The following is a 14,014-nucleotide window of genomic DNA, read 5'->3' as shown; positions in this document are numbered from 1 at the left end:
GGTAACTCATGGTAAGCGCGGACGAGAACGCGTAACACAACGAGGCACTTCTGCGGCAACCTACTAATAATACATATGCCCCTAAAAGAACTGTGCATGCCCCCCTTGCACAGGCTCGCAACGATTTGTACTACGTCACCGACAACTAATACCGCCTGTTTTATCCTATGCTTAGTTGGTTCCGCATCCGAATTTTACAACAAAAGTGCTTATCTGGGCTTGCATACAGTATTTAGTATTTACTATTTATATTTGTGTCCCATAAATATTCATCTAATTAACTTAATTTTTGCCGGCTGCTGGGAGTTACTTAAAGCCTTTACCCTGTCGAAGCAAATAAATATTATCAGAAGACTGATTTAAATTTCATGAGTTTTAATTCCTATTAATCTAAACGAAAAACTGCGCCACAAACGAAGCACATCTAAAAGTAGACGATTTACTATTTTTACGCAACTATTTCTAAAAGCACATAGCAGAATTCACCGAAAACTAGAAGCGTCCACCAAAAGACAACAGAAAAAAGCAAAAGATCTTCGGTAATTCATTCATACTCAAAGCCGGGGAAATCTTTCATTTCTGGTCGCTGAAGATTTTTCTCCACCCAGGCGTCGACTTTCTTGTTCATTTCCGGTGTGAAACATTTCTTCCACTGGCCAGTGCCACCTGCAACGATACTCAACTGTGTATCCCATTCTTAACTACCCACATCAAAATGCAGCAATATACCATCACGAATGAAAGGGAATTTGTTGAAATCCAAAAATCCCAACTCATGAGCTTTGTACTTGTTGAGCATTAGGTTAGCTTGAAATTTGGGGAAGTCGGTTTCCTCCTTGATAACCTGGATCTGTTCATGAGTAAGCGGCTTGTCAAGGTATTCCGCCAAGCGAGACACCACCGGTTCAAAGTTCTAAAACACAGAAAAAACATTGTTTCTTACCATTACGGATACAACATTGCTAATCACAAAATGTAGACACGGAAGACAACTATTTGCATTCTGCAACAATACAGCGTTCTGACCTTTTTCAGTTGCTCAAAAGAACAGAAGAAGATGTTCGGATCTTCGTGGCGACGGCTCCAGAAACTGGCGATGTGATCAAAGAACGGGCCAAATTCGACGTGATCGCTAATGAATGAATCAACAACTTCATTTAAATCACCATGAAATCCGATGCGGCGCTGAATTTGGAGAAAATGGTACAGGGCAACCATGGTGTCTTTCGGATTGCGCCAAATGTACACTTTCTACAACACGATGAAAAGCAACTTGAAGCTACAAATTTTAAACGGGATTACGATAAAATTAATTCTCACCCGTCGGATAAATCCTTAAGTTTCCGAATAAGACAAGACAGTTTGAAATGTACTAAATGGAAAGTATATAGGGTATGTTCGATACGCTGAACGCAAAAATTACAGTTCCCAATAAAATATGAAAAAGACATAACTTATGTCTTTCCATACTGGTTTGATTAAAGCTTCTTCCTTATGACCCTACGACAATAGTGTCATAACGAATAAATTTTTAATCAAACCAGTATAACATAAAAATAGTTCATGATGAATCACCTTGGCACCGGCTCGGATGATCGATTCAGGTAGCGCTTGGTAAGCCAAATGGGTGAAGAAAGTCCTGCCCGGAGGCTTCTTCTTCAGAATGTCGATTGCTCGAGTGCCTACCGGCTGCTCTGGTTCGCAGCGGCACAGAAATGGACTCTTCATTTCCAGTGGCGCGTCGTAAAAACAATTCCGGTCACCTTTTGCATTGATGCCGACGATGATAGCGTTCATCCAAGTGGTCCCTGTAATATTTGAAACACCAACACCGATTAGGCAAAGCAAAAGTGACGGTCAGATGCCGATTCAGATCCAAATTTTTAGAGCATCTGTACATGTTCATCTAATTAGCGCAAAAAAAGAAATTTTAAAAAACTGCAGGGTCACGTAAGGAATCAAAGTTATAAATGGATCGTAGCAGGCTTTTAATTTTTTTATGGAACACCGCACCAGTCTTAGGAAATGAGCAAACTGGAGTGTCCAGCGGAGACGCTTCAAAGGTTTCCACATCGTCTAAGGTCAAATATTTCGGATATTCCACGAAGCATCCTTTGTAATTTTTCCTGCAAAGTAGGGCACTGGCGTTATTTTTCGTAATTCTTATTACACGTAACTGAATACAAGGTGCCAACTTACAGAAATTTTGGGTCGTGGTACGAGATGTCGTACGGCTTCGGGAGCTTTTCCGGAATTGGATACCGGGGCGAACCGTTCAGTTCGTTGGACATCGTAAAGAAGAGGTATTAGGGCGATAATCGAAACGATGCACGAAACTGACCCGTTCTTCACCAGAGCAGCGCAGCACTAAATTGGTGCAAAATTTTGCTCCGATTCGTAAAATCTACCAGGTGCTCAAGGCCATTTTATATGTGTAAACCGGTAAAAACAGCGGAATGGCTCATTTCTGCCCTGCGGCGCGTGAACCGTGCACGACTGGATTGAGTCGCACACTGATTTCAAAAAAATTAAACCGAAGCAGCTTGCAACCACATTAAAAATCTTCTGAATTGATTTATTCCATGCATCCATCAAGTCTTCGAGACTTAGTGTAAAAAATGCGCTGCCAAAAATTAAAGAGCGCACTTGCAACACCACAGCGTAAACGCGGGTTTCGAAAGGAACGATCACAATATCACAACTATCAACTTTTAGGACTCTCCGATGCGGAGTCGGTTAAGTATTTGTCCAGCTTCGCTTTAAGCATTCTGGCATAGAATCTTCTATATTCACGGGGTAAATTTTCCAACTGTTTTAGCGCTCGATCCAGACCCTGAGATGCACGGAAGTATGGCAGTAATTCTTTGTTCCCATACCTAAAAATGCGACCACTGTTAATACGCAGATTACCAACTGCAGAATGCTATACATAAAAACAAAGGTGCATATTTCTTAAAATTACTAATATATTTTAGTGTGAATTTGTCAATCAGCATTTGCCTTTAAAAATAATTTAGATATCAAGAGATTATCAAAATATGCCAGCATAAATAATAAATTCTCGATAATACATAATAATTGTCATGTCACATAAATATGAGGCAATGGAGAAATCAACGCAAATAATGCATGCCATTAAAAGCAGAAAAGTTGTAAAAGGGAATTTGGGAATTGTCTTACGTGTCTTTGCTATCGTACAATTCCTTTGGCAGATTGTGCCAAAAGACGTTAACGGCGATGCTGAACTCCTCCGCGACCATGTAGTGCATCCAGAAAGCAGGAATAAAAAGCATATCGCCTTCTTCCAGGGTGCATACCCACTTGGTCGCATTTCGAAACTTGGGAAATCTCTCCAAATCCACGTTCTCCGCGTCGAAGATGGGTGATTTATCGCCTTGCATGTACAAATGATCAAAATCCTCGGGATCAAAAAGCACTGCGCGTTTTCGTCCGCGGATCTGTATGAGCACGTTGTCGAGCACATCATAATGCAACCACAATCCCAAATTGGCCGAACCGCATCGCAAAACACAGGAAAACACGGTTTCAGGCTCCAGAAAATCCGGGAGCACAAAGTCAAGTGCTAATTTAGGAAAATCGCGACGGAAATCACTGGGCACGTTCCTGGCATCGTCCGCCAGTGCGCGGTAGTAATAGAATTTATTTTGTGCGTCACCCTCGCTGGATGTGAGAGCAGCGTCGATAAAGGCTCCAAACGGCATCACGCGATAAACAAAATTTTTGTCTAGGAATCGCAGACGATTACTCGATGATTCGTGCACACTCACAGGTTTATCCCGTCCAACTTGTTGCGCCAAATACGCTGCAGTCCACTTCTCCGCGCATGCGCCAATGGGAATACCACGGAGAACGGCTGGTTGCCGCTGCGCCTGGATATCGAAGAATTCAGTATTCGTAGGAGCATCATAAACGGGAATGAGAGTAGGAACGGATGAAGCTGTAAGCAACTCTTCCTTAAAACTAAGAGTCATTCTGTTCAGTAATCTCTAATAAGGGGAAAGTCGGTTTCTGATTATTAAAACAGGGGGGTGCGTTAAATATTAATTGATTATACATTAGCCATTTAGCTCTAATTAGCTTAGCTTTAGCTTTAGCTTAGCTATTTAGCTTTAGTTCGGATAAAAAATTATCAATTTGTCCAAAGTTTTTAACCACAGAAAGACTGAAAGAGGACATTTTTTTTAATAAAACTTGAAACTTCGTACTGTATATCTTTGCAACTTGAAAGTGAACCATTAATTCTCTGAGATAGTGTTATGGTCTGGTGTGTACTGCAAGTCTGCAACGGTGTCGTTTTCTGACGTCACAGCGGGCTTCCGGTGCATAGTGTATACCTACCCGTGCATAATGTAGAGTACGACTGGCCGAGTATTATTGGAAGGCCAAGCTTGTCTATGGTACCGATATGGCCAATAAAGGTCGCCATAAAGTATGCTTATCCACAATGCCTGCACTCGTGTCCGGCTTATCTAACAAAAACTGACTACAGTAGGTTTGCTGAAGTCTATCTGTAGATACATACAGTACGATCGCACACTAGTGTAACGAGTCCATATTCCCGAAAAGTCGCATGGCACATTTCGTAAAGTTGAAGCATTACAGTTGAAGCATTACATAATGGCAACTTTATATTATACAAGAAAGTTTGTCGATTCCATGAACCAACACATAACTGCCACATAATTATACTCTAGTAAAATAAGCTGAAATCATAAACTCACCGTCCAAATCGTCAACAAATAAAAGAATATTAAACAAAGAGACGGTAACTGTGAACTGTGTAGCAGCTCACGGGTAAAATATAACAACCGGTTGTTAAAATCTTCGGGAAACACCACAAGACTTATGTACAACTAAAATTGTAAAAACAGTTCCCAGTAAAACGACAGATGGATCAGCGCATCACTAGCCACGGCACATCTGGACGTACAGAATCAAATATTATATGGTAATCTTAGACGAGTAATAAAAACAAATTAAAACTATCACTACCAAATTAATAAAAATCCTTTAGGCGTAGCGGCTCTTTTAGACTTAGTGAGCTCCATGCGACAACCTTTTCACCCGCATTAATGGCGCTTCATATGCAAATTAAGATGGTCACTTCGAGAGAAGGCCCTATCGCACTGCTGGCATTTGAACGGTTTATCACCCGTGTGTTTACCTAAAAAATATCAAACGATTAACTGAAACGTCTGCAAGTACCACTAAAATGCTGCTTAATCGCAATCCTTTATCCAACAATATTTCAAACTCAAATAACTGTATACTTCACAAAACTGCAGAGATACAAGTAGAATATAATTATATTCCACAATACTGTATGAGCAGATATATTATTGGTGCGAGCTCTGGCAAATATGAATTACGTGTATAACTAAACATTCCATAACTATAATAGCTGGGATAAACCATATTTTCAGCATCCTATGGTTTAAAAAACTTCAGGTTTTGGAGGATCTCTTTGTGGGCGTGATAATGCTTAAAAATTATAATTCTGAAGGAATAAACATGTAGACAAAACACAATCGTCCACTTACGGTAATGTCGCGTGAGTTCATCCGATCTTGCAAACTTCCACGTACAAGATGGCCAGCTACAGCTGTAGGGCTTCTCGCCAGTGTGCGTTCGCATATGCGCCTTAAGGTGGGAACTCTTGGAGTAGAGTTTGTTGCAGTTGGGATGCCGACATTGATGGTACCGCCGGATGTCTTCTTGTGGGATAGACCCGTCACCTTCGCTGCCGTTTCGTTCGGGCGTGGCAAAGCGGGAATCGGAATCCACACTACCGTCGTGCATGAAGGGGCCATAACACAATGCAGCCAAAATTTCCTCACACATCGACGGATCGTTTTTGGCTTGTTCGCGAAGTTCTTCGCGGGTGGCGATTTCCGGCCAGTAGGTAGAACTCACATGGACTTCCTGGGTTGGAGGAAGTTCTTCTTCTGCGGGATTGAACGATACTCGCGTTCCGCGCTCAAAATTGCCTGTAAAACTTCTGATTGTTTACGGCAAATATTCTGATTTTAATGTCTACGTATTTTCCGAAAGCCCGAGTGCAAACACATAACTGCAAATACTGGAAGGACTATGGAAATAAGGAAATTGAACCAGCGTTGTAAATTAGTATCTGCATATCGCCATTTCTGACATTTAGTTTCTGCCACCAATTCCCGTTATAAAATTTTAGTTCAGTAGTTCTGGATATGCATTTCGCAAATGAAGCAATTTCTTAATCAAGAAAACTATCTCGATTAAAACAATAAATTTTGACGAGAAAAATAATTTTCTTTGCAAAAAAAACTTACTTCCCATATGTTACAGTCATGGGAACACAAAAATTATATAAATTATTCGAACATAAACTTAAGAAACAAAACTCCGAAACGCAAAACAGCTATAAAAACCTCCCTTACCATTCGCAGGGAGTGGCGCAGCAGGTTCGGGATAATCCGGGAGAGCAGGGGGGATATTGTGAACTTTTTCGTTGGGCTTGCATTCAGGGAAGGGTATATTGGCTTTTGCCGCGGCAGAAATTAGAATACTCTTTTTTAGAAGATCTCGCAGGTCAGTTGGTGTTAGGTTCATGAGGTATTCACGTCCGGACGAGTCGATGAGCGTGATGGGCTTGCGCATTTCCTTCGTTTTCAGTGATCTGGAAAACTGGGTGGGGGCCCTGGAGGATGCTGAATGGTCAAGCCTGCTGCATAGTTCACGCAGTAGATTCTGGCTGTTAACGATTTCATCAGGTGTTTCCTCCAAAAGCACATTCTGTGCAGAATCAGAAGGAATCAAGGAATCCATAATAACTCTACGGTTGCAAAAACTTCCGCTCCCAGAATTATCCCAAACTCGTGGCGTGCAACAAAGCGCAGTGTGTACAAACAGTGTTGCACGTTGTCGTTAGATGAGAAATGGGTGGAACCAAGTTGCGTCGCATGTAAACCTTCTGTTAGTTGGTAATCTAGCGATTCTCGCCAGCGTTGATAATAAAATTTAAACCTATTACATATTCCAGCTAATTTTGCAGTTATCTCGCAAAATAGAACATCCTACTCATTATTTTATGGATCAAGGTTCCACTTACGGAGTTATTAAGCCATAATTTTTGTAATTGTGAATAGGAAAGGCCATATTAAAATCACGCATGTCTGGAAGATTCTGAAGCATGCTACAGTAGTGCAGGATATGGGACATGGGTACGCGGTATTAAAGTTTAAATACTTACATCCGAAGTTCCGAACGTTATGGCGTAACTCATGGCTAGTATCATAACATTCATGATTACGCAAATTTAGTGTACGAGTACCGTATCAGCCGGCTACGGTCACAAAGATCTAATTTGTATGAAGATCGAAGAGTACAAGTATTACTACTCTTCGATTCTTTGAATATTACTTACAAGGAGTATATTTCATCATGTTGTAAATAAAATTCTTATAAACAGCGCCTGTTTTGCATACAGATATTAAGCGGTTACTAACTGCTAATATTATTATAAATGCTGCGCTTAATTATTTTCTGCCAGTTGCATTTATAGAAAAAATTAATACGTTTTGACATCTATTTATATAGATACAATAAAATAATCTAATATAAATGCTTACTTAATTTTGCCTTTTGCAATCTAACCGTAAACACTGTTTGAATCATTGGGTGGACCTTGGTCAACGACTCAACCGGTATTATATCAATGTACACTGTGCACCAGCCACTTCACTACTGATGGTGAGCAGAAGTATACCAGTACATATACCCGAAAAGAAAAAACTGATGCAAAATTTTAAGTATTTATGTACTGTACTTACAACTGTTAATGCACAAGTACGTACTCTTATAGCAGTAGGTGTGTGCCACTGTGTGGTCAATTTATGTAATAAACATTTTTGCAGACAGTTCGACAATCTCGCATTGTACTCGCACTGTCGTACATACATTTCTATTATTTTGTCAAAATATTTTTTGTTTATCTTGCTGAGTAGGCTATATCTGTAGTCTGTACTCTACCAAGCGGTGCATAGAATGGAGAGAGAAACAACAAAAAATTAGTTTCGTCTGAATTGCGCAAAATCCCCTTGATAAATCTTTGTTTGTTACGCTTTACGCTCGTATTTATGCATCACGTTTGTTTCGAGTGTTTTGCGATTATGTGCCGCTTTTAAAGATTCGGAAAGCGCTTCCGGACATGACCAACCGTAAATAAAGATCGTTCGATTGAGCAAGTGTTTATCAAATATTAAAAACGTGCAATGGCATACAGACTCTGTACATCATCCATCAGGTGGTACACCTCGAATTTTTCTTTTATTCCAGGTTCCCCGAGTGAAGACCAATTCTTTAGTTAAAAAGTTAATTCACAAAATCTTTATTATTTTGTATATTACTGTTAATATAACTCCACAATAAATGCATAAACAAACGCAATACTACTGCGTACATGCCTGGACTTGGACATGTCATAGACTCGTATCAACTATGTCAAAATTTTTTTATCTGACGGCTGAGATTGCAGTTACTCTTCAGTTTCCAAATGCTTGTACTTTTCTTTTAAAAGTGGTAGCAGTTCTTTGCGTTTGCCAGGGGAAGTGTTAAAGTACAACTGCTGATCTTCGGAATACTTTTCCACCACCGGAATCACATCCCGGAAGCGACTATCCCGCCAGTGAAAATTAAACAATTCAATGGCAGTTTGTGCGTCTATATCTGATCGTATCACGTTAACAGGTGGACGACGGGGCAAATCTCTGCATAAAGTTGTTTTCAAAATAATGCAGCCGCGAATTGCGAACCAGCCTCCGAGTTTTGGATGCATGCATACCCCCATCAACTTCTGTAATGCAATAATAAAAAAACATCACCTTTTCAACATTCGCAACTGCACACGCCTTGCTGTCAAAAATTGGGCGCGGCGCATGCGCCAAAACAATAACCGCCCAGAGCAAACTATCACCAACTTAAAAATTGTAAACAAGAAGCCCACAAATTATCGCCACTACTTTGGTCTTTTAATCATTGTTGCAGTTATTACCTTTTGATTTTTCGATGCGCTGGGATAATGTTTGGGTTGGTACAAATATGCAGCACCGGCCACATGTGCAGCAGTCTGGGCAAGAATTTTTGGTCGTCGATTTGGATGGAGTTCAAAATCATGAATGATGTCCATATCCAAATTATCAAGTCCCTGCAAAAATTTATTTCAATCCTTTTTCAATTGAAAACAAAATCAAATTGTCGCATAAAACTAAGGCCTGAGGCTGCACTGCAATTATTTCCATTTAGCTAATTTCAGAGTACCCCCAGACACAGCAAAAAAAAACCACTGCCGAACATACAAATTATTCGGATTCCCGCAAGGCAATAGCGCAAATACAATGGCAAAACATGATAATACATCATATGACAATTACTACAAAATGGGTCATAATCGTTCACCTTCCGAAGTCGGCTAAAGCATTTCATAACACACAAATCAATGGGATCCCGTAGATCTTTCAGATCGTTGTTTAAGATGAAGGGAATGAATGTGCGCTCGAACATGGAAGGCGTGCTGATAACCAGAACCGCAACCGTATCTTTGTCATATTGCAAACAAAACGGGGGCTCCACAACATTATTATACCATCCTAAAATAAGAAGACAAGATAAAATCTTTGAAACTGGTACAATCGTCGACGAATGCGAGAATCAAAATAATTATCAATCATGCCAATGTGGTTAGGATAAAAATGAAAAAAATAATTTGTCCTAGACTCATATCCATACCTACTAGGTACGGATAGATTTCAAATCCTTGCGGCGCTAAAATACGACTGATCTGGATGAGAATGCTGCGGAGTTCCTGAACTGATAACGAGGACGGAGATTCTGGTTCGGCTATCGGAGTGATGCTGATAACGGGAGAGGATCGACTGCCCGGCTGGTCTAATCGAAGGGTGCCAAGACCAGCTGATCGTGCGTCAGTGTCATGTAGCCCCGTTGATTTCAACTTCAACATTTCGGCGCCGCACAAATGAAACATTCTGTCTCTGGTTTCCCCCGATTCCAGTAAATACAGTTTTGAATCTCTTACCATGCATCCATAAAGAGATCCTTAATCTTTGATAGACTTCGTGGATATGTAGATAGTAAACCGTAACAGTGTAACACGCTGACGAAAAAAATTAGGAAGTCGTAAAAAAATAAACGCCGTTTAAATACATACGTACTCGTAAGTCGCAGTTAATAGAGTAGTAAAGGCCAAGCCTTGCCCATATACGCTTGTTGTCTGATCAAAAATCAAAACAAAAGTACAAAACCGAAAAAAAGGAAAAATCAAGCAAACTGCTGGTAAGAATTTATGGTGTTGTCTTTTTGTACTTTTTATCAGTTTTTTTTTAAAATTTCCGAAGGAAGTGAAACGGGTTTAAATTCCGGAATTGATACATCTTGGCATTAGAACTGCCCAGAAATTAGGAGCTGTCTGTTTAATGATGCTGGTTCTGTTGAGTGTGGTCACTGGGTACAGGAGGGGACATCAGTCGCTGTGTGGCTTCTAAGCTTCTTGCATTTTAAATAGGCTTTGTTCGAATGCAGTTCCTGAAGAGTCGAAGGCTGGGATTTTAATAGCTAAGTCTGCAAGCTCCAGCGCTGCTATGGTATGCTTCGGTTGCTCGTTTTATGGCACTCTGCGACATACATTTATTTGGTTTTGTATCAAACTTGTGTTTATTTCAGGCAGGTGCTGTGGCACTTCAGCCATGCTCCGACCTGTCCGATGTGACGCAGTTGGCTCAACCGTCGCTGTTTCTGAAACCTATAGCACGGGTTTGCATTGCCGTTCAGCTTCCCAAAACCTTGGCCGCAACTTCAGTAACCTCAGCGGTGGGAAAAAGCATCTCGAATTGGGAAGTTATGGAGAAGATAAAAACTCTTGCCAAGCCTATGGTTTTCAGTATGATGAAAGTGACAACGAGTAACCTTGAGGTTTGTGTTTGCACAGTTTCTGAGAGTGGTCACTGTGACACGCTGGTATTTTGTAATCTAAAGGAAACTATTTGAATGTTTGGGCAAACGCACTCAGTTAAGCAAACAATTAAGCGTTTACTTAATCGCAGTTAAGAACTTAAGCGTTTACTTTTGCAGTTTTGAATACAGATTTTTGCGCAAACCAAAAACTTCTAATACTACTCAAAGCTATTACAAGTACTCAAAAGCTAATAAGACTTACTGTAAGTGAATTGTTTTACTTAATTGAAAGTTAAGTACGACAGTACGACTTACGATTGTCAGTTGCAGTTTTTTCTTAATAATATTGTATCATTCGATCATTTTTAAATTTTAGGCGGGTATCTTTTTATCTCGTAACGTATCTCGCAATCACACGTAACTGACTTCGTAGTTCGTTCACTTGTAGTATGTTATTAAATTTTAGTTTCATCAGTTTATATGGTTTGTCGTGCCTCTTCAGTTTGCGCTTGCAGTTTCGTTTTGCATATCGTTAAGTTTCTGGCAGGTTATTCGATATGAAGGCGAACTGGACAACAAAGAACTGGTTCTGAAAGTGATGCACCAGTTGGAGGATCAGACCATAAAACTGAGCGGATTTTCGGAGACATTACGAATTCATTGCTCAGAAGCTAAGTTAAATTTTCCTCAGCGGCATGACTGGACTGCATTTTTTCGTGATGCACAGAATCTCAACGAACTGAAGCCGGGACAGCGGCCCGATACTGTTGTCCTGCGCAATGTGCCCTGCAAATGGTTCAGCAAACCGAAGCCCGATAATCCTTCCGTGCCTAAGGCGCCCCCGAGCACAGACGCTGCCGCGGAGGTGACCGATCCAGCTGAGAACAGCTTTGTTCCGGTGGATAAAAAGGGTGTAGACGTTAACAATAAGCCATCCATGGACCGATTGAAAGAAGTATTCGGACTATTTGGTAAGATTCGCGCCGCCGATGTGCCACTGCTGGATCCATCGCGCAATCAGTCTCTCCTTGCCAGTAATACGCTCAAAGGTTTCGGACATGAGTTCGTTTTTGATGCCTTTATCCAGTATGCTGAATACAATGCTTTTGTTAAATGCCTCACTGCGTTATACGGGATGAAGCTGTTATGGAAAGAGAGCGAGGAGAAGGCATTTACTGCCAATATCAAGGTTATTTGACGCTTGTGTTGTTTTGATGGGCCACCGCCGCATAACTTGATACAGCGAGCTCAGTGCAGTTGGATCCTTTTTGATCTCATTGCGGTTTGTGGATTTATCAGCAGGAGAAAGATAAGTTTTAGTTGAAGAAGGTGGCAGGAAATAATTGTATTTTGTCATGTGCATTTATTTTTCTGCTGTTACTGCAATCTCGTGGATGTAAAATGTAGACAATGGTTTTTCGGTAATTTGTCCAGGCGTTAACGCTTTTATTAGGCAGTTTTTGAGTTGCCTGACTTACCTTGAAAATTAATTTAGTTTATCTGGAATTTTTTTCAGAGCTAGTAGTCTTGGTTTTGATACCAATAATGCGCAGCAAGTTATGTGGCTAAATTTGTGGCGGTAGTTCGTAGTGATTACCGTTTTGTAATATGCTTGTATTTTGACGCAGTCTGATTTCTTAGGTGGAATTTGACAAAACTCAACATATGAGCGAAAAAAATATTCGCAAGCGGCGGCAGGATCGTCTGGAATATTTGCGACTCGAAAAGCTCAAAGAGCAAAAAGCCAAAAAAGATGCGGAAGAAGCTGAGAAGAAACGCATATTAGAGGCGTGAGTTTTCGTTTGCATAATAGTGGGGAATGGGGATTGTTAGTTTGTTAATGTTACTCTCTAAACTGATGATATTATTTTTTTAAACGGTTGCCGGTATGCTATCTAAGAAATTCTGCTAAGTACAGTCGTACAGACTGATAACTTTTTTAGCTTTACACTTAGAGAGCAATTTATCACACAGATTTTTCAGCATTCCGTTGTTTTGTCACTCAGAGAGAGAGAGGCTGAGGAATTGGCCGAAAAGAAGAAAAGAAGCGCCGCCGAGAAGAACGGCGCCGGCAACGACGACTAATGGAGCAGAGAAAAGCCGCAGAAAGGAAGAGACAAGAAGAAGAACGAAAGCGGCAACACGAAGTAGCTGTCGAGGAGAGAAAGTTGTTGATAGCTCAGCGCGAACTGGAAAGCGTTAGACTGTTATCCATACTTCTGGAACGGCTGAAGGTACGTGGTCGCTGCATACAACGTGGTTTGTGGATTGTGCTGGCAAGCGTCAACATGTTTTCAGGAGAAACGAGAGGAAGAATTAGCAGAATTAGAGCGTATTCATCGTGAACAGGAGGAAAGAAGGCTAAAAGAGGAAGCGCGACAGCAGGAGCTGCAGAAAGAAGTCGAATTCTCAAAAATGCTGTCTCAAAAAGAAGATGAACTGCGGAAAGCGTTGCTCAAAACTACACGAAAAGTAGAGAAAAAGAGAAAGCAAAAAGAAGAGAAAAAGTTGAAGAAACTGGAACGCAGAGAACGGAAACGGATGAAATTAATTGCAAAGGGTCCGCCAGATGTGGATAAAAAACTGGAGCAAGTTTCTGAATGGTTGGGGAAGAATTTTCCTTCGCCTGCTGTCCAATCCGCTGCGGTTTCGGAAAACCGTGCCAGTAGCTCGAAAATCCAGCCGGTCGATTGTACAACAAATGGCGCACCGAGGCCAGCGAAAAAAGTCAAAGGTGCACGAAAATCTAATGGCAGGGATTTTTCCAGAAACACGGAAGACTCGCAGCACAAAAAGATTAGCCTGAGTCGCAGTAATGAAGACTCTAGGTTAAGCAGTTTCCTTGTTGTTGTGCCTGTGCATGCTGGTCAGCGTAATCATGTTGCAATGGAAGACGATGAGGCAGCATTTCAGGCGCCTGTAAATGTTTTATACTGCTGATTGTTAAATGTAGAAGTCCACACTCTGTGAGATGAGCGATCTTGTGCCTCAAGAGCGAATTTTTATACTGATAAAAAATAAAATTTACGATTAATGCATTACGGCCCAG

General features: G+C 40.8%; 5 protein-coding genes across 5 annotated transcripts; 1 reads left to right on the top strand and 4 right to left on the bottom strand.

Annotated features, from left to right (window-relative positions):
* Positions 1–358: 358 nt before the first annotated feature.
* LOC129597603 (sulfotransferase 1C2-like) lies at positions 359–2,384 on the bottom strand. The gene is made up of 6 exons (XM_055495226.1): positions 2,200–2,384; positions 2,014–2,126; positions 1,576–1,808; positions 1,027–1,251; positions 730–913; positions 359–666 (listed from the first exon to the last, which is right to left on the bottom strand). The coding sequence occupies exons 1-6, from the start codon at positions 2,289–2,291 to the stop codon at positions 545–547; spliced, it is 969 nt and encodes a 322-aa protein (XP_055351201.1). The 5' UTR covers positions 2,292–2,384; the 3' UTR covers positions 359–544.
* Positions 2,196–4,256, bottom strand: LOC129597602 (tRNA wybutosine-synthesizing protein 5-like). The gene is made up of 2 exons (XM_055495225.1): positions 3,181–4,256; positions 2,196–2,876 (listed from the first exon to the last, which is right to left on the bottom strand). The coding sequence occupies exons 1-2, from the start codon at positions 3,990–3,992 to the stop codon at positions 2,705–2,707; spliced, it is 984 nt and encodes a 327-aa protein (XP_055351200.1). The 5' UTR covers positions 3,993–4,256; the 3' UTR covers positions 2,196–2,704.
* Positions 4,257–4,648: 392 nt separating this feature from the next.
* On the bottom strand, positions 4,649–7,134 carry LOC129597643 (Kruppel-like factor 3). The gene is made up of 3 exons (XM_055495276.1): positions 6,438–7,134; positions 5,562–6,008; positions 4,649–5,185 (listed from the first exon to the last, which is right to left on the bottom strand). The coding sequence occupies exons 1-3, from the start codon at positions 6,823–6,825 to the stop codon at positions 5,091–5,093; spliced, it is 930 nt and encodes a 309-aa protein (XP_055351251.1). The 5' UTR covers positions 6,826–7,134; the 3' UTR covers positions 4,649–5,090.
* A 1,168-nt stretch (positions 7,135–8,302) lies between these two features.
* LOC129597649 (cyanocobalamin reductase / alkylcobalamin dealkylase-like) lies at positions 8,303–10,190 on the bottom strand. The gene is made up of 4 exons (XM_055495283.1): positions 9,784–10,190; positions 9,454–9,644; positions 9,050–9,202; positions 8,303–8,851 (listed from the first exon to the last, which is right to left on the bottom strand). The coding sequence occupies exons 1-4, from the start codon at positions 10,091–10,093 to the stop codon at positions 8,534–8,536; spliced, it is 972 nt and encodes a 323-aa protein (XP_055351258.1). The 5' UTR covers positions 10,094–10,190; the 3' UTR covers positions 8,303–8,533.
* A 133-nt stretch (positions 10,191–10,323) lies between these two features.
* LOC129597591 (A-kinase anchor protein 17A-like) lies at positions 10,324–13,997 on the top strand. The gene is given in 8 exon segments (XM_055495210.1): positions 10,324–10,347; positions 10,577–10,655; positions 10,735–10,983; positions 11,513–12,154; positions 12,607–12,755; positions 12,972–12,994; positions 12,997–13,199; positions 13,264–13,997. Coding segments are annotated over 7 exon segments (1,911 nt in total). The 5' UTR covers positions 10,324–10,347; positions 10,577–10,652; the 3' UTR covers positions 13,906–13,997.
* The last annotated feature ends 17 nt before the right edge of the window (positions 13,998–14,014 follow it).

This window comes from Paramacrobiotus metropolitanus, unplaced genomic scaffold (genome assembly GCF_019649055.1).
Source record: "Paramacrobiotus metropolitanus isolate TYO unplaced genomic scaffold, Prichtersi_v1.0 Parri_scaffold0000107, whole genome shotgun sequence".
In the NCBI taxonomy this organism is placed as follows: Eukaryota; Metazoa; Tardigrada; class Eutardigrada; order Parachela; family Macrobiotidae; genus Paramacrobiotus; species Paramacrobiotus metropolitanus.
Note: the sequence above shows the minus strand (reverse complement) of the source record. Positions and strands in the feature narration are given on the sequence as shown.

Excerpts from the sequence above, each read along its gene's own strand:
- LOC129597649 (XM_055495283.1), bottom strand. The coding sequence starts at position 10,093 with ATGGTAAGAGATTCAAAACTGTATTTACTGGAATCGGGGGAAACCAGA. Across the intron at positions 9,645-9,783 it reads AATCTATCCGTACCTAGTAG|GATGGTATAATAATGTTGTG; the intron begins GTATGGATATGA and ends TTCTTATTTTAG. Across the intron at positions 9,203-9,453 it reads GCTTTAGCCGACTTCGGAAG|GGACTTGATAATTTGGATAT; the intron begins GTGAACGATTAT and ends AAATTTTTGCAG.
- LOC129597602 (XM_055495225.1), bottom strand. The coding sequence starts at position 3,992 with ATGACTCTTAGTTTTAAGGAAGAGTTGCTTACAGCTTCATCCGTTCCT. Across the intron at positions 2,877-3,180 it reads TTGTACGATAGCAAAGACAC|GTATGGGAACAAAGAATTAC; the intron begins GTAAGACAATTC and ends TCGCATTTTTAG.
- LOC129597603 (XM_055495226.1), bottom strand. The coding sequence starts at position 2,291 with ATGTCCAACGAACTGAACGGTTCGCCCCGGTATCCAATTCCGGAAAAG. Across the intron at positions 914-1,026 it reads CTTTTGAGCAACTGAAAAAG|AACTTTGAACCGGTGGTGTC; the intron begins GTCAGAACGCTG and ends TCTGTGTTTTAG. Across the intron at positions 667-729 it reads ATTCCCTTTCATTCGTGATG|GTGGCACTGGCCAGTGGAAG; the intron begins GTATATTGCTGC and ends GTATCGTTGCAG.
- LOC129597643 (XM_055495276.1), bottom strand. The coding sequence starts at position 6,825 with ATGGATTCCTTGATTCCTTCTGATTCTGCACAGAATGTGCTTTTGGAG. Across the intron at positions 6,009-6,437 it reads TGCGCCACTCCCTGCGAATG|GCAATTTTGAGCGCGGAACG; the intron begins GTAAGGGAGGTT and ends GAAGTTTTACAG. Across the intron at positions 5,186-5,561 it reads TGAACTCACGCGACATTACC|GTAAACACACGGGTGATAAA; the intron begins GTAAGTGGACGA and ends GATATTTTTTAG.